At 46.0% G+C, this 18,438-nt stretch overlaps 1 protein-coding gene across 1 annotated transcript in view; it reads right to left on the bottom strand.

The window, feature by feature from the left end:
* Window positions 1–10,950, bottom strand: part of CELSR3 (cadherin EGF LAG seven-pass G-type receptor 3) — a 115,616-nt gene extending 104,666 nt beyond the window's left edge. Inside the window, exon 1 of the mRNA XM_069736338.1 lies at window positions 7,076–10,950. Within this exon, the coding sequence (XP_069592439.1) occupies window positions 7,076–10,871 (3,796 nt within the window). The 5' untranslated portion in view covers window positions 10,872–10,950. The remainder of the gene's footprint in view (window positions 1–7,075) is intronic.
* Between the last annotated feature and the right edge of the window lie 7,488 nt (window positions 10,951–18,438).

Below are 18,438 nucleotides of genomic sequence, written 5' to 3'. Positions count from 1 at the left end.
CTTGTAGGCATCAGAAATGGACAATGGAGTGATAGAAGACGGTGACCTGATCTGGTGAATCACGTTTCACAACATGTGGACAGAGCCAGCACCAGGATAAACTATGGGAAGAAGACAAGCTGGCAGAGGCAGTGTCGTGGGGCAACGTTCTGCTGGAAATCTTGGGTCCTGGCATCATGCCGAAGGGACACGTGCAATCTACCTAAACATTGTATAGTGCCCTCTTAATAACCTCTAATATCAATGCCTCACCATCAGGATTAATGGTCGGTCAGGAGTGATCTGAGGAACGTGATAAAGGGATCAACGTGACGACTTGTCTACAAATTCCCGCACCTCAATCCAATTGATCATCTGCGGATGTGCTGGAAAAGTAAGTCTGATCAATGGAGGCCATACTGTGCAACATGCAGGATTTACAGAATCTGCGGCCAGAGACCACAGGACACGTCAGTGATGTGTATCCAGTCCTCAGCGGCCAGAGGGCAAGCGGACCATCACAGCATTAGGCATCTGGTTTTAATGCTATGGCTGATGATCCGAGTCGCTTTTTTATACGTGGCCAATCTGATTGCTATGATTAGTTGCTCTTTAGGGACAATCCTTCCACGTCAGTGCACTGACTGTACTATCCCCGTACATACATCTGAATGCTCTTGCAATTAAGATGGCAGTAGAGGAACAAAACAAGTGACGCCAATGAACAGATAAGATGTGGATGGAACTAATGAGTTTAGAACCAGCAGGAAAAGCTGTAACAATTAGACACAACAATCGCAGAAAAGCCCATTACTGACTGGTACAGCTCATTATACGGGATGTGTGCAAACACCGGAGTCTACTGATCCGGAGGATTTACAGGAGGCCGGGGGTTCACCGTCCACACAAGTGATTCCCAATATTATCCTCTGGTAATTATAATAATTAGTGCAATACTCATCGGCAGAGAGTTACCGGAGTGGTGTCAAACTCAAAGCTCCATCAGGTTCTCGGGTATTGCCCAAAGGTTCATCAATCTCCGGTTATACGCACACTGATCCCTACGGATGTGTCCCATGTACCCATGTAAGCGTATATGTCCTTGCTACAATCTCCAAAAGAGGCAAAAAGGTAAAATAAATTGAGGCATATCTATTCAGACAGACCAGATCTACAGCAAACTCTTGTATTTCTTGGGGTTATCCTTGTTCACTGGGCGGATTAGGACATATTGATGGCTAGGAGACCGTTCTGAGACGCTCCTCCTGTGAGGGGAAAGCAGAACTCGCCAGGGTAAGCTGGCAGCAAGCCCCCAATGATCAAATTATTATAGGGGCTTGTGCTATAAGGCATCTAACACACTCCTTAGAAGTCTACATGATGGAGCCGTAGGCACTTCATGTGCCGCCATATAGTGCTTCCGCATGGTACGGCTTTCCCCCTACAAGCAATGTTTATAAGGGAGTTAACCTTTATAATAATTAGAGATGGGCGGACACCTGGATGTTGGGGTCCGGCTGAACAGTTACAAAATGTTCGGGTACCAGAACAGTACCTGGACCCGACCGCCATTCACTTGAATGGGGGGCCCGAACATCCAGTGTTTGACACGCTGTCATGTGCATGACAGCGCGGCAAGCGCTGCTGCTGATCGGCGGTGAAATCATTCCTGCTCATCAGAGAGCCGCGGTTCCCATGCACGACAGCGTGCGTGTTCAGCTAGCGGGGATGTCACCGAGGTCACGGCAGTTCAGCCGGCTGGGAAAGGAGCCTCAGTGACTGGAGGTAACCTCGATGATGTCACCGCCACTCACTGAGTCTGCGCTCGCAGCACCTCATTCACCAGTGGTTCTCAGCCTGGACAGTCGCATTTTGGCACCATCTAGGCTGAAAACTGTTTTTTCCCCAGAGGCCGGTTTCACACGTCAGTGGCTCCGGTACGTGAGGTGACAGTTTCCTCACGTACCGGAGACACTGACTCACGTAGACACATTGAAATCAATGTGTCTCTGCACATGTCAGCGTGTCTTCACGGACCGTGTGTCCGTGTGCAAAACACGGAGACATGTCAGTGTTCGTGGGAGCGCACGGATTACATGGACCCATTAAAGTCAATGGGTCCATGTAAAATGGGAGGTGGAGCCGCATATTCATGACTGTAATGGGCGGCACCACGTGACCGCTCATACAGGAGAAGCTGCGGTGAGGACAGGACGCTGTGAGGGAGCCGGGTGAGTATTTTATTAACAGTGGGCGGGCGCACAGGGGGTGGGGGCAGGGATCTTTATTTAAAACACGAAAAAACATTAAAAAAAAGGATTTTTCATATCTTCTTTCCAGCGAACGCTGCTGGAGAGAAGATATGAATGGCCGCTTCAGCACCAGATGCAGGGGACAGCGCTTATCTCTAGCGCTGTCTCCTGCACGCTCCGTGTGGTACCCAGTCGGCACACGGGCGGCACACGTGTGCCGCACGTGTGCCACACGGATGGCCTACGTGAGCTCACGGACACACGGACAAGGATAACTTCGGTACCGATTTTTTTCGGTACCGGAATTATCTGGATGTGTGAGACTGGCCAGACATGGATTACGCCATGGGACAGAATGATGGATAAGTGAGGGATATTATTTTTTATTTTTGTTTTATTACAGGGGAATGAGTGCTTTGATGGAATAGGCATTTGGTGACTAGAATTGTGTTTGTTATTTTTAATAAAAAAGTAAAACTGTGTTTTGTTTTATTTCTAATAAAGGACTTTATTCTGGCTGTGTCTTTATTTACAATACAACTATAGGATTAGTAATGGATAGGTTTCTTATAGACGCCTCTCCATTACTAAGCCATGGGCTTGCTGTCACCTGACAATACAAAGGTGACATCAACTCCACAAATATTAACCCCACTTGCCACTGCTACAGGACAAGTTGGAAGAGCAGAGCAAAGTGCCAGAATTGGAGTATCTAATAGATGTGTCTTTTCTGGGTCACTGTGGGCTGCTATTTTTAGGCTGCGGGGGCAATATCCATGGCCCCTTACCAGTTTTAGAATACCAGCCCCCAGCTGTCAGCTTTAGCAAGGCTGGTTGTAAAAAATGGGAGGGACCCCAAGCCGTTTTTAAAAATTATTTATTTAAATAATAAAAAAATACGGTGTGGGGACCCCACTATTCTTGATAACCACACTTGCTGACAGCTGAGGGTTGCAGCCCCCAGCTGTGAGTTTTACCTGGCTGGTTATCGAAAATACAGGAGAACCCACGCCAGCTTTTTTTTAAATTATTCATTTACAGCGCAGGAGCCAGCTAATGAATACACCCTCAGCCGCTCCTGCTCTCACTGTTATTAGGGGCATCAGATGTCGGATGATGGGAGCTGTAGTCCCATCTGCTGACACCACTGACCGAAGGTAAACTTTATACCTCCTATCACAGCTGAGTGCTCACACTGTATTTTGACAGCGTGGGAACTGAGGCTCTCTGACCGGCGGGGATGATTTCACCGCCGATCAGAAGTGGTGTTTGCAGCACTGTCATGCAGTGTTGGGGCAGCCGAACCCGAACAGTAACACGGACTTCCTGATGAAGTCCATGTTCGGTGTCCGTGCCCGAATAGTAGGTATTCGGTACTGACGCCAAACGTTACTGTTCGGGTTCGCCCATCTCTAATAATAATGAATCTGATGGCACATGGCATGCAGAGCTGCACAGAAATGTTGTGTAAGGTCGCAGCAGGCTACAGGTGCGGCAGTAGGGATCCATATACTGGGTCATAATACTGCAGTATGGATGGCCTTAAAAGTGACCATACACATTACACAAAGGTCGACTAACCCTGCAAACTTTGGCCAAAGCTCGTCTAATGTTTTTTTGACAAGTGACAGCAGAAAAAAAAGGATTGGGCATGTGGTTACTTAATATGCTTAAAGGGAACCTGTCACCTGAATTTGGCGGGACAGGTTTGCGGTCATATGAGCGGAGTTTTCAGGTGTTTGATTCACCCTTTCATTACCCGCTGGCTGCATACTGGCTGCAATATTGGATTGAAGTTCATTCTCTGTCCTCCATAGTACACACCGGCACAAGGCAAGATTGCTTTGCGCAGGCGTGTACTATGGAGGACAGAGAATGAACTTCAATCCAATATTGCAGCCAGCATGCAGCCAGCGGGTAAGGAAAGGGTGAATCAAACACCCGAAAACTCCGCCTATATGACCGCAAACCTGTCCCGCCAAATTCAGGTGACAGAGTCCCTTTAATCCTTTGTCTCCAAGGAGTAAAAGTCACCACCAGAGGTGCCTCCTATTTCTGGCTTCATGTTGAAGTGACATGTATCACCTGTCTGTGCATTGTACAGTACCCTCTTCATACCGCCTAATACCAGTGCCTCATCATCCGGATAATGATCGTGAATCATTTGAGGAATGTGACTTTTCTCCAAATTCCTGCACCTCAATCGAATCTGTGGATGTTCTGAAAAAGTAAGTCCGATCAATGGAGGCCGCATCGGGCAATTTGCAGGATTTACAGCAGGGGTCCCCAACTCCAGTCCTCAAGGCCCACCAACAGGTCATGTTTTCAGGATTTCCTTTGCATTGCACAGGTGATGCAATTATTACCTGGGCAAGACTAAGGAAATCCTGAAAACATGACCTGTTGGTGGGCCTTGAGGACTGGAGTTGGGGACCTCTGATTTACAGGACCTGCTGCCAGAGACGACATGACACTTCAGAGATGTGTATCCAGTACGCCGCGGTCAGAGGACAAGCGGATCATCACAGTATTAGCTCAAAATCTACATATTTTCCTCTCCAAATTGGGAGGACATACAGATTCAGCCAAACTGAGGAGGGGTTGAGAGGAATAGTCACCTTAAAGGGATAGTCCCATCTCCGTAAGTGACTGAACACCGCTAGTGCTGCAGGTTGGGTGAAGCACCAAAACACTTTGAAGAGCAAAACTGTTAAGGATCCTCTATAGCAGAGGTCCCCAACTCCAGTCCTCAAGGCCCACCAACAGGTCATGTTTTCAGGATTTCCTTTGCATTGCACAGGTGATGCAATTATTACCTGGGCAAGACTAAGGAAATCCTGAAAACATGACCTGTTGGTGGGCCTTGAGGACTGGAGTTGGGGACCTCTGCTCTATAGTTACAAAATTATTAAGATGGGAATGTGCAATCTGTTCTTAAGCTTAATGACAATTGTCATGAACACCATAAAAGCCCTGACAGTGTAGTCATTCATTCCTCAGCAGGAATCTGATAGTGATACATCTATAAGATAGCAGATAACTTACTGATCGTTGGAGCGGTGTACTCGGTTTTTTTTTCCGGCCGTCCGGCGCACCTCTGCTACATTCAGGATGGGGTTTGCAGAACTCCTTTCTGGGGAACCAGATCCCCATTCTCGGGATTTCTGGGGGTCCCAGCATTCTGAACCCCAGTGATCCAAACGACAGAGGATAACTTTGAATTTTGACACTACACCTTTAAGTTTTTGCCTAGGTTTAGTGTCGTCCCAACTTGCAGATTGTAGAAAGATTGACCGACCATTTGATTTTTATGGAGCTCTCCAACATCAAATGTTGTAGAAATAAGAATCAGGCAGGCGAATTTCAACATGCCCAATCCATTTGTTCCATGGGGAGAAATGTGTCCTTACTGGGAAGTGGACCATATAGATAGCAGTTGGTCAAAAAAATCAATAGGCCAACAACTATCCAAAGTGGCCAGGTTTACTTACAGTAAATTGCCCACTACTACTTGTAACAATGGCTGCCAACACAACATTAATTAAGAACAGAAGAGGTCATCTGAGGATAGGATGTGGACCAATCATGTGGCAATGATATGCAACACTAGACACATCAACTGATATCGAGCCCCATGGATATTAAGACATCGGCTGCTTCTATAATATTATTGACAAAATGGGAGATGTTATCCAGAGCCGTCTTGTGTGCCCCAGGTAACCCTTTACACCAACCACATCTACAGGTGCCCCGACTCCCAGACGTATGTGTGTGAAGATAGCACGTAAAAATACGTGTGTAAAAATTAAATAATAATTAAAAATATTTGCGTAAAAATAGCAGGCAATTACTCTTTTTATTGTTCATTGGAGGCAAACACAAAAATGGGATAGAATAAACCGTAAGCCTCTAAATTTACGAGATTCACCCCACTGTCAATTACGTTTTCAGAGAAGAGGGTGAAACAAGGACAATTTTCTGCTGTTTTCTTGTTCGGACTACATGGTGACAATTGGGCAAAGAAAAGTTGCTACAATTTCTCAATCTCAAAATGTTTTCCTACAAAAACCAAGGTCGCAAATGACCTTGAAAAAGACCCCAAATCTACAATTTTGTAATAGTCTGTTTTCATTGATGCTGAAACTTTCCCGTAACTGAAGGGCAACCAAAAGTTAGCGTGTAGCCCTATCCTAAACTATGCAAGAGTCAGCTGACATTTTTTTTAAGGCCTATTGACATTGATTACATAAAATATTAGTAAAGTTCTAAAATCCCTGAGCCTAATGTTGATATTTTAGCATCCTCTGATGGGGAGCGGATCGATGTTAATGCTTATTTCAGAAATCGTATTTCTCCTAGCATAATTTCCAGACAATTCCTATCAAGCTGTCTGTAGGAGCAGACATAGAGGCTCGGCTGACAAGTCTTACAGGTAAATGAGAGAAAAGTGAATGGATGAGGTTATGAGGTTTCTTGTCTCCTTTCAGAGTAAAAAATAAATGAACACATTTCTAGACATTTTACACAAGGCTACAATTAAAAGGTCCTAAAAAGGACTAACCGCTCCAAGTGAAGGTGAATCAGTGTAACCGGCTGGAGATGTGCAGCATGCAAGAAAATATTATTATGTCAACTGGTGTCCTTTAACGTTGAACTTGATGGACCTTTTTAGGTCTTTTTTCAACCCATCTATGAATGCCGGTAAATTTGGGTAATCAAGATCCACAGAAGATGCCTACTGGTGGGGACCACTCATGACCCTGAGACCTTACAAATGGTCATATCAAAGAAATCCTAAAAGGGAAAAGTAAACAAAAATATAATTTATAAGCATATTCATTTACCTGATACCGTGACCAACATGGACGCCATCAAGGGACGGTTGTTGTCCAGTTTCCGGCTGAGCTTTAATTCCCCACTGGAGTGATTGACTATCAACAGATTGAGCTCATTCCCACGTTCAAAGGTGTAGAAGAGTCTGTCGGACACATCAGGGTCATAGGCCGGGATCTTCCCAATGACACCAGAGGGAAATGTGTTGGAGTCGTTAGAGACATAATTATTGAAGAGTATCTGAAAGTTCTTCAGGACCGGAGTATTGTCATTTTGATCGATCAGCTTAATATGCACTGTGGCTCTGCTAACCAGGGGGGCCGACGTGGCTTGGACCACAATGACATATTCAGGTTTTGTCTCATAGTCTAAATCTATTAGAGCAGTGAGTTCTCCAGAAAAGAAATCCATTTGGAAAATTTCGGGAATGTTACCTTCTACAATCTGATACATGATCTGCGCATTTGGACCTTCATCAGGATCCCGAGCCTTTATTCTGCCAACGACAGAGCCAACAATGCTGTTTTCCTTTACGAAGACCTCAAATTCATCTGCTGGGAAGACAGGGGCATTGTCATTGACGTCCTGAACTGCGACTTGAATGCGGACCGGACTTCTTTGCGGTGGGATTCCCCTGTCCACAGCATAGGCTGTCAATTCATAGAAGGGAACCGTTTCGCGGTCCAACTTCCGTACGGTACGGATAATACCTGAGGTTGGTTCAATAGTGAAATCTCCATCTCCATCTTCCCCATTTTGGAAAGTATATTGCACCCGTCCATTGGAATGAGAATCCCGATCGGTGGCAGAGATCTGAAGGACACTGGTGAAGGGCGGCGCGTCCTCTGAGACTATCCCATGATATTGCGTGTTTAGAAACTGGGGGGCATTATCATTCACATCATTAACCATTATTTCAACATAAGTGGTGTCGGATTTTTGGGGGATTCCATTATCTTTTGCCAAAACAGCAAGGCTGTAAGTCATCTGATCCTCATAGTCCAAGGGGGCATTGAGCGTGATGGCTCCACTGTCTGCATTAATACGAAATTGAGGGATATTGTCTTCCAAAAAGTAACTGATCCTGGCGTTTTCACCCACATCATCATCAGTAGCGCTGATTATCACCACGGTGCTTCCAATGGGACGATCCTCGTTAATATCGACTGTGTAGTGTGCGGTCTGAAAGACCGGTCGGTGAGTGTTTGCATCGGTGATGTTTACATGGACGTAACAGTTATCGTGCAGGATACGGTCAGACGCCGTCACCGTTAGTACGTAACGTCTTTCCTGTTTGTAGTCAAGGGGCAATGACAAAGTGATTAATCCTGCTCCACCTTGAGTAGTGATGGCAAAGCGGTTGCGGGTGTTCCCACCAGTGATCTGATAGGAGATGATGCTGTTTACATCGCGGTCTATGGCAGTGACAGTAAGGACACTCGTGCCCACACCGGCATCTTCATTCAGACGAATAAAATAATCCCTTTGGGTAAATTCAGGCCGATTGTCATTCACATCCAGGATTGTGATTGTGACACTGGCGGAAGCAGAAAGAGGAGGGTTACCGTGATCGCGGGCCTCGACCCCAAACATGTAACGTTCTTCAGTCTCTCTATCCAGTGGCCCACTCACGGTGATCCAACCAGTGGCGCTGTTAATTACAAATGGGGTATTGGATGAGACCCCAAGTAACTTGTATTCCAAACGGGCATTTTCACCATAGTCGGCATCAACAGCTTGGATGTGAATCACAGAGTGGCCCAAGGGGACATTTTCTAGCACATTTACTTGAAAGGGTGTACTAACAAATATAGGGGCATGGTCATTAATGTCTATGATTTGCACGCTTATCATGCCAGTGTTGTTGGAAAGGGGAGGCCGGCCGGAGTCCTGGGCACGGACTCTCAAACTATATTCCCTCTCAGTTTCGAAGTCTAGGGGGGTGATGACCTGTATGGCACCATTCAAGCTATCGATGGAGAATTGCCCCCTGCTGTTGCCGCTAATGAGATTATAGTGGACCACAGCATTATTATCCTTATCAAGATCGGTGGCCGTAACCCTTAAAATCTCAGTATGAGGTTTGACATCTTCTCTGATCTGTACGATGTAACGTTTCTCGCTAAATTGGGGGACGTTATCATTTTCATCTAATACAATAATCTCAACCTTCACAGTAGACGACCTGGGACCTGGGTCTTTACCTTGATCACTGGCTTCTACAATTAAGGAGTATTTTTCTCTTTTTTCCCGGTCTACCTGCCCGCTAGTGGTGATTAAACCGGACCTGGCATCTATTTCGAACACAGAATGGGCGGCCTGTTCATTGACAAACCTATACTTAATATTGGCGTTGGCTTGGGAGTCAATATCGGTGGCTCTGAGTTGCAATATGGGGTACCCCTCCTCTACGTTTTCCCTAATGCTCTCCCTGTACTCTGTCTGCTCAAACGATGGACTATGGTCATTTTTATCCATGACAGTAACGGCCACCATAGTGGTCGCCGACAAACGTGGACTCCCTTGGTCAATGGCAGTGACTCGAAAATAATGGAGATCCATGTTTTCCCTGTCTAGGATCTCAGTGGTGGAGATTAAACCCGTCACAGAATCTATACTGAAGAGCTCTAAAGATTTGCTATTCATCAAGGCGTCCATGATGTACACTACCCGCCCAGATTCCCCGGTATCCGGATCTTGTGCTGTCATGGTTATCACAGGGGTCCCTGGGGGCTGGTTTTCGGCCACCTGAACCTGATAATTATATTGGGGGAAGTGAGGATGCCGGTTGGCTGCCCTGCGTGCTCTTATTAATGGAAGGGATGCCCTTTCGCTTCTCCTCCCACTGATCCCCAACTTGACATCGTGCGGATGTGATATATGAGGGAGGTGGAATGGATTCGGCTGCATTTCTTTGCTGACGGATAATTGCCGTTGAGTGTACAGGTCAATATTTGCAAGCTTCCCAAGGCCGGATAGTGGGAAAGTAGTTTTTAAGCAACCTTTGGTGGTGTTAAATGGGAAATAAACGGAGCAGGGTTCTTTTGGGGATAGGAAAGCTGGGGGTGGTGTAGGATCAGGCGCCCTGGGAGCTGTCTGATCTGCTGGTGCTGAAATATCCTCTCTCCACGTGGTGTCCCCGGGCTGCTCACTCCAGCAATCCCGCAGATCCTGGAGATCGTAGGACTGGTTACCTGCAAATCGGACCCCACAAAGACCCCCATCAGGTAATCCACTGACACAAAGCACTGGTGAAACCGCAGCCTGGGGATGATGAGTGTAGTATTCCAGAGCGTAACAGTCCCATTGTAGATCAGAGGATTTATGGAAACGCAGATGGGAATGTCTCCGTTGACAGCGCCGGTAGACCTGGAGAACAAACACATGGGTGTCGTCCAAAAGAGCAAGAAGCGGGCAATCCCCGGGAGATCCGTGCCCCTCCTGGACATCCATATAGTACAACAGACCACACCGTTCCCCGAGGTCCTGACCGCTTCCGTCGCTTTTTACCATTACATCCACATTCAAGTCTTGATGGTGCCCACCTCCTGCGCCCCCCCAAAAGTTTCTACAAAAGCAACGTACGGGGAAGACAAGTGGACAGTTCCGGTTGTAAAGGCAACTACTGTTAATTTTCAGAGCCCTGACGTACCTGTCACTCCGCCTGAGCACGCCGCGTCGTAGCGAACTCTTCTTACACATTGTCCTATTGCGGAACGTCAGTAGTACCGTCCGGCAGTGGCGAGCGACAGCGTCTTTGCTGCGGCTTTTTTTAAGGCAATGATGGGGTCCGAGCAGACAGTCCATAGGTAGCACGTGAGATTTTGTAATCCGATACCAGGGAGGGGGGTCCACTTTGGTCCTTATAATGATGCAGGCTGGAGGCAGGGGGCTGGGATTTGGCAGATAACAGCGAGTGCCAGCTGCATGGATGGCTTTCCTGCATCCTACGGGAATGCACCTGCATGCGCCGCGCTGGCGTGACCCCCGAGTTCTAGGAATGCACTTTGCAGGGCTGCACCCTGATGTTTGGCCAGCGGTTGGGGGCCAGGGGGAGCTGCCATTGCCTCTGGCCTGAGGGGCTGCCACCGTGCACCGAGCCCCCCTGAGCTCCCCCAGCAGCAGCAGCCTGGCAGTGCAAGCCCCCCGCTCCACAATGCACAGGACCGGAGCAGGGCAGGGGCTCCCGGGGCTCCTCCAGCCGCCTGCATGCTTCTCCAGGCTGCAAGTGAACAAAGGGCTGGAGAGGAGGAGAAGCAGCTGGAAGAGATGCACAGACAGGCTTGTTCCCAGCAGCAGAGCGGCCATAGTCTCCCTCCTCGTCCTCCTCACTGGGCAGCAGCGCTCCCCGCCCCCGGTCCTCCTGTCTGTCTCCTTGCCTTGGCAGCTACCATCTACTCGGTGCTTCCCAGACTCTCCGGGCGCAGCATCTCCTCACCCTCCCTTCATTCAACACCAACATGGCTCCCGGCAACCCTAATGGTCCGCTCCACCCCAGCTCTCTACCCTCCCCCCCTTTACTACAGCACGGAGTTGGTAGATCCCGATGCGCAGGCGCACAAGCGGCGGCTGAGTCAGTCACGATTAAGGCAGGCGCCATGTTTACTATTGGCAGCTGGGATCGCTATCCAGGGTACTGAAAGGCTGATGTCAGCCACTCACCATGTATTCCCAGTCGTGTATGTTATATCGTTATATGACGTCTATAGAAGTTAATCCTGTCAGGAAGACACTCTGGCCTTGTTGCCCATAGTGACCAATCAGAGTCTACGTTTAATCTTCCAACGGCAAGTTAACACATGAAAGCTGAATTCTGATTGGTTGCTTTAGGGATATATAACATCACCTCTGTCTGATCTGATCATGGCCGTGGTTCCCGTTGCTAGGTTACAGAGCAAACTTGATGCAGAACCTGTGCAATGTGTTTGTGAATGACAAAGCTCTGATACATCCGTACATGATGGGACGGTGCTAATCAGACGCCTCCTGAGATAACACTGCGGATTCTATTAGGCTTCGGTCACACGTGGCGCAGAGATTTCAGTGGCTGCCCTATTCATGTGCATGGGGTTTGCATAAATCCTGCCGCCAGCTGCAGAAACGTCCCAATCGCATTTACAGATCTTTACTTTCTTCGCCAAATCCGCCCCATGTGAATAGATCCCGTCATTCAGTGCAGGATTTAATGCGTTAATTATCTGCAAATCATGAAGTAATGGAAACAGAATTTTCAGAACATCTGGAGTAATTCAGTCTGAAGTGTGAGCCGTGTGCAGAAATCCCGGCACCTCCAGTGTCGGCTGCGATCAGTGCGGCGATTAATGGCCGTCCGAGGAACATTCTGCCACTGAATGCGTTTGGGCAAATCATTAGTGCGAGCAACAGGCGGCCTGGAGCTGTCATGTTGGAGAAATGGCCGCATCACTGGTCCCACCACCTAATCAATGTAACGCCGAGCTGCTAGTGGACGTGGAATGCAGACTAGAGGGGTCCGGCTACCACGGATTATGCCACCCCACACCATAATCTCAGGAGAATGGCCGATGTGATGTACTCTCATGAAGGCCTCATCATGGCATTGTCCACGTGGCCTTCAGGTGTCATGGACACAATGATAGTTGGAAATGGGTCAGGAGACCATCAGGGGAATGCCATGAAGAGGTGACGTCACAGCGGGCCTACTCCCGGGATTTTGGTGTGGGGCGTCATAATGTACCTTCAATCCAGGTACATTTACTTGGTTAGAAAACCAATGGTGCGGCCATTTCTCCAGGGTCTCGGAAGCCTCAACACCCTCAGGCTGCATTTTGCTGGTGATTCTGTGAGCAGCCCGTGTGGCCTAAACGTGCTCCCATGGCTGCAGCGTCTCCAGACTTGTCTCCATTGAGCTGGTCATTGGTCGGTGATTACACAGGAGCTGCCAGAGCGGATCCTCATCATTTATCCAAGTGCATATGGTGGCAGAACCTTCAGACAATCATTAATAGCCTCTGTGACAGCAGCCGAGGCTGGAAGTGCCGGGATTTCTGCACGAGGCTCAGTCTCCATACTGAATAAATCCAGATGTTTTGAGAATTATGTTTCCATTTTTCCCATCATTTGCAGATTGGTAATGTAGCCATCTTGTGATTTCCAGAATTCAATAACTTTTCCTTCTTATGGTGCTTTCACAAGGAGTTTAGTGGCTCCGTCGGGGCTTATGTCCAAACCCCCCACAAAACGTGCATCATTTTCAGGCGGGTACGCCTACGGGAGGACACCCAGACCCCTGAAAACGATGCACGGCAGAGCGCACGGTCACTCTGTTGGCACCAGTATAGGCTATGGCCCCATCGCGCATACTCCAGAATCCCATTTTGTGGGGAAGGTTCGGACGTAAGCCTCAACAGAGCCACTGAACGGGTGTCTGGACGCAGTGTGAAAGCAACTCAATGTTCAGGAGTGTGTATGTGTATATATATATATATATATATATATATATACATAGCTGTCTGATATCTTTTTCACACCTACGTAACTATCCATCTCATAACTACATATCTTTCTATGTAATATCTTACCTGCCTCCTGTCTAACCATCTAGGATCTATTTCTCCTTCATTAATCAGTGATGTTTCCAGTAAGCGGCTGGTGGATCATATCCAAGATGATGGCATCCTGCGTGCCATATAGCGATGTGATTAATGCGCTATACTTTGCTGGTTACTCAGCGCAGTGACACTGCTGTTTCATTATACAGAACACCCATTTACAATGTTCTTGTGACTTAACCCTTGCACGATCCAGTGCTTTGACCCAGGACTACAAGTCCCAGCATACCCTGCAGCAGCCTCACTATGATGACTGCCATGCTGCTACATCCCATCATTGTGGCTTTAATCCTTTACGGCTGTCACCTGAATATTAACAAATCTTTATAAGCTGGGGATTAAGCCATAACACCCCCTGCCATCACACATTCAGGAGGATTTTTCTTCTCTATTTCCTTGTGATTAATGGCATTGACAAAAAAAAATCCTAGACAGCATCTTGCCAGTCACAATGATGGCTTCCAATGGTATTGCCCAGTATTCCCCCCTCTTCTCCAGGACTGGTACAGACCCAGCCTCATCTGCTTATAGGAAGCATCTGAATCCATTAGTGAGAGTTCCCAGCTCTGCTCATTGTCCCCAATCTGACAATGTGGAGGAGCCGCCCTCTACTCCTCACATCAATGTGTTCATTGAGCCAAGATCCCTCATTGTCTGCCGCGCTCCCTCTGCCCATGCAGCCGCTGATCCTGGCTCGGAGAACAAGCCCATGCATTACAACAGACAGATCTGCCAGCGTCCTCAATCTCATGCAAGCGGATGACATATGCGAGACGGCCGATAAAGGATCCACGGCCGTTCCTTTTATGTGATATGGTCATGCACGTTTACGGGCATTGTTAATATGGAGACTCCATTTCTGCAATAATTGTGGCTATTTATTATTTGTCAATATTCTGATATTAGCCAGACTCATCCAATTTGGAAGTTTCAAGCCAAGTAAAAAAGTTTTTATCACTAAGTGACAACCAATATGGCTGCCATGTTTTTCTACAGTCCCAATCTGTTAATATGCAGTGATAGATGTTCTAACTTGTGAATATGTGCAGAAAAAGGAATTTGGGAACATTGGGAGACATTTCCTGTTACTTTGAGCACTATCCAGCTTTTCCATAAGCAAATATTTATTGAGGCTATTATATAAAACCATGGAAACATACTCCATTCTCTACTGATCTGGAGTTCCATCCCATATTATACTATGTAGATACATTACTGATCCTGAGTTGCATCCTGTATTATACTCCAGAGCTGCACTCACTATTCTGCTGGTGCAGTCACTGTGTACACACATTACATTACTGATCCTGAGTTGCATCCTGTATTATACTCCAGAGCTGCACTCACTATTCTGCTGGTGCAGTCACTGTGTACATACATTACATTACTGATCCTGAGTTACATCCTGTATTATACTCCAGAGCTGCACTCACTATTCTGCTGGTGCAGTCACTGTGTACATACATTACATTACTGATCCTGAGTTACATTCTGGTAGAATCATAGAATGTAAGAGTTGGAAGGGACCTCCTGGGTCATCTGGTCCAACCCCCTGCTCAAAGCAGGATTCCCTAAATCATCTCAGACAGGTGTCTGTCCAACCTCTGTTTGAAGACTTCCATTGAAGGAGAACTGACCACCTCATGGCAGCCTGTTCCACTCTTTGATCACCCTTACTGTCAAAAAGTTTTTTCTAGTATCTAATCTGTCTCCTCCCTTTCAGTTTCATCCCATTGCTTCTAGTCTTTCCTTGTGCAAATGAGAATAATGATGATCCTTCTACAATGTGACAGCCCTTGAGATACTTGTAGACAGCTATTAAGTCTCCTCTCAGTTTTCTTTTATTTGCAAGCTAAACATTCCCAAATCCTGTAACCGTTCCTCATAGGACATGGTTTGCGGACCAGTCACCTTTCTGGTCGCTCTTCTCTGAACTTGCTCCAGTTTGTTGATGTCTTTTTTAAAATGTGGTGCCCAAAACTGGACACGGTATTCCAGATGAGGTCTGACCAAAGAGTAGAGGACAATAATGACTTCACGTGATCTAGACTGTATGCTTCTGTTAATACATCCCAGAATTGCATTTGCCTTTTTTGCTGCTGCATCACACTGTTGACTCATGTTCAGTCTGTGATCTATTAGTATACCCAAGTCTTTTTCACAGGTGCTGTTGCTTAGCCCTATTCCTCCCATTCTGTAGATGTTTTTTTTCATTTTTATTGCTAGTAGTACTTTGCATTTTTCCCTGTTAAAAACCATTCTGTTAGTTGCTGCCTACTGCTCCAGTTTATTTATATCTGTTTGAATCTGTTAAACTAGAAGAAGAGGGGACGGGAAGAAAAACATTAGACTTGAACAAAGAAGATCCAGGAAAACATACTCAGAAGGGCGGTAAGAACATTTCTAAAACAATCCACAGCGAGGAGATTGGAACAAAACAAAATCCTCTAAACTGCATGCTTGCAAACGCCAGAAGCCTGACAAACAAGATGGAAGAACTAGAAGCAGAAATATCTACAGGTAACTTTGACATAGTGGGAATAACCGAGACATGGTTAGATGAAAGCTATGACTGGGCAGTTAACTTACAGGGTTACAGTCTGTTTAGAAAGGATCGTAAAAATCGGAGAGGAGGAGGGGTTTGTCTCTATGTAAAGTCTTGTCTAAAGTCCACTTTAAGGGAGGATATTAGCGAAGGAAATGAGGATATCGAGTCCATATGGGTCGAAATTCATGGAGGGAAAAATGGTAACAAAATTCTCATTGGGGTCTGTTACAAACCCCCAAATATAACAGAAACCATGGAAAGTCTACTTGTAAAGCAGATAGATGAAGCTGCAACCCATAATGAGGTCCTGGTTATGGGGGACTTTAACTACCCGGATATAAACTGGGAAACAGAAACCTGTGAAACCCATAAAGGCAACAGGTTTCTGCTAATAACCAAGAAAAATTATCTTTCACAATTGGTGCAGAATCCAACCAGAGGAGCAGCACTTTTAGACCTAATACTATCTAATAGACCTGACAGAATAACAAATCTGCAGGTGGTTGGGCATTTAGGAAATAGCGACCACAATATTGTGCAGTTTCACCTGTCTTTCACTAGGGGGACTTGTCAGGGAGTCACAAAAACACTGAACTTTAGGAAGGCAAAGTTTGACCAGCTTAGAGATGCCCTTAATCTGGTAGACTGGGACAATATCCTCAGAAATAAGAATACAGATAATAAATGGGAAATGTTTAAGAACATCCTAAATAGGCAGTGTAAGCGGTTTATACCTTGTGGGAATAAAAGGACTAGAAATAGGAAAAACCCAATGTGGCTAAACAAAGAAGTAAGACAGGCAATTAACAGTAAAAAGAAAGCATTTGCACTACTAAAGCAGGATGGCACCATTGAAGCTCTAAAAAACTATAGGGAGAAAAATACTTTATCTAAAAAACTAATTAAAGCTGCCAAAAAGGAAACAGAGAAGCACATTGCTAAGGAGAGTAAAACTAATCCCAAACTGTTCTTCAACTATATCAATAGTAAAAGAATAAAAACTGAAAATGTAGGCCCCTTAAAAAATAGTGAGGAAAGAATGGTTGTAGATGACGAGGAAAAAGCTAACATATTAAACACCTTCTTCTCCACGGTATTCACGGTGGAAAATGAAATGCTAGGTGAAATCCCAAGAAACAATGAAAACCCTATATTAAGGGTCACCAATCTAACCCAAGAAGAGGTGCGAAACCGGCTAAATAAGATTAAAATAGATAAATCTCCGGGTCCGGATGGCATACACCCACGAGTACTAAGAGAACTAAGTAATGTAATAGATATACCATTATTTCTTATTTTTAGGGACTCTATAGCGACAGGGTCTGTTCCGCAGGATTGGCGCATAGCAAATGTGGTGCCAATATTCAAAAAGGGCTCTAAAAGTGAACCTGGAAATTATAGGCCAGTAAGTCTAACCTCTATTGTTGGTAAAATATTTGAAGGGTTTCTGAGGGATGTTATTCTGGATTATCTCAATGAGAATAACTGTTTAACTCCATATCAGCATGGGTTTATGAGAAATCGCTCCTGTCAAACCAATCTAATCAGTTTTTATGAAGAGGTAAGCTATAGGCTGGACCACGGTGAGTCATTGGACGTGGTATATCTCGATTTTTCCAAAGCGTTTGATACCGTGCCGCACAAGAGGTTGGTACACAAAATGAGAATGCTTGGTCTGGGGGAAATTGTGTGTAAATGGGTTAGTAACTGGCTTAGTGATAGAAAGCAGAGGGTGGTTATAAATGGTATAGTCTCTAACTGGGTCGCTGTGACCAGTGGGGTACCGCAGGGGTCGGTATTGGGACCTGTTCTCTTCAACATATTCATTAATGATCTGGTAGAAGGTTTACACAGTAAAATATCGATATTTGCAGATGATACAAAACTATGTAAAGCAGTTAATACAAGAGAAGATAGTATTCTGCTACAGATGGATCTGGATAAGTTGGAAACTTGGGCTGAAAGGTGGCAGATGAGGTTTAACAATGATAAATGTAAGGTTATACACATGGGAAGAAGGAATCAATGTCACCATTACACACTGAATGGGAAACCACTGGGTAAATCTGACAGGGAGAAGGACTTGGGGATCCTAGTTAATGATAAACTTACCTGGAGCAGCCAGTGCCAGGCAGCAGCTGCCAAGGCAAACAGGATCATGGGGTGCATTAAAAGAGGTCTGGATACACATGATGAGAGCATTATACTGCCTCTGTACAAATCCCTAGTTAGACCG

This window comes from Ranitomeya imitator, chromosome 8 (genome assembly GCF_032444005.1).
Source record: "Ranitomeya imitator isolate aRanImi1 chromosome 8, aRanImi1.pri, whole genome shotgun sequence".
NCBI lineage: Eukaryota > Metazoa > Chordata > Amphibia > Anura > Dendrobatidae > Ranitomeya > Ranitomeya imitator.
This window is presented reverse-complemented; position numbering and strand designations above follow the sequence as displayed.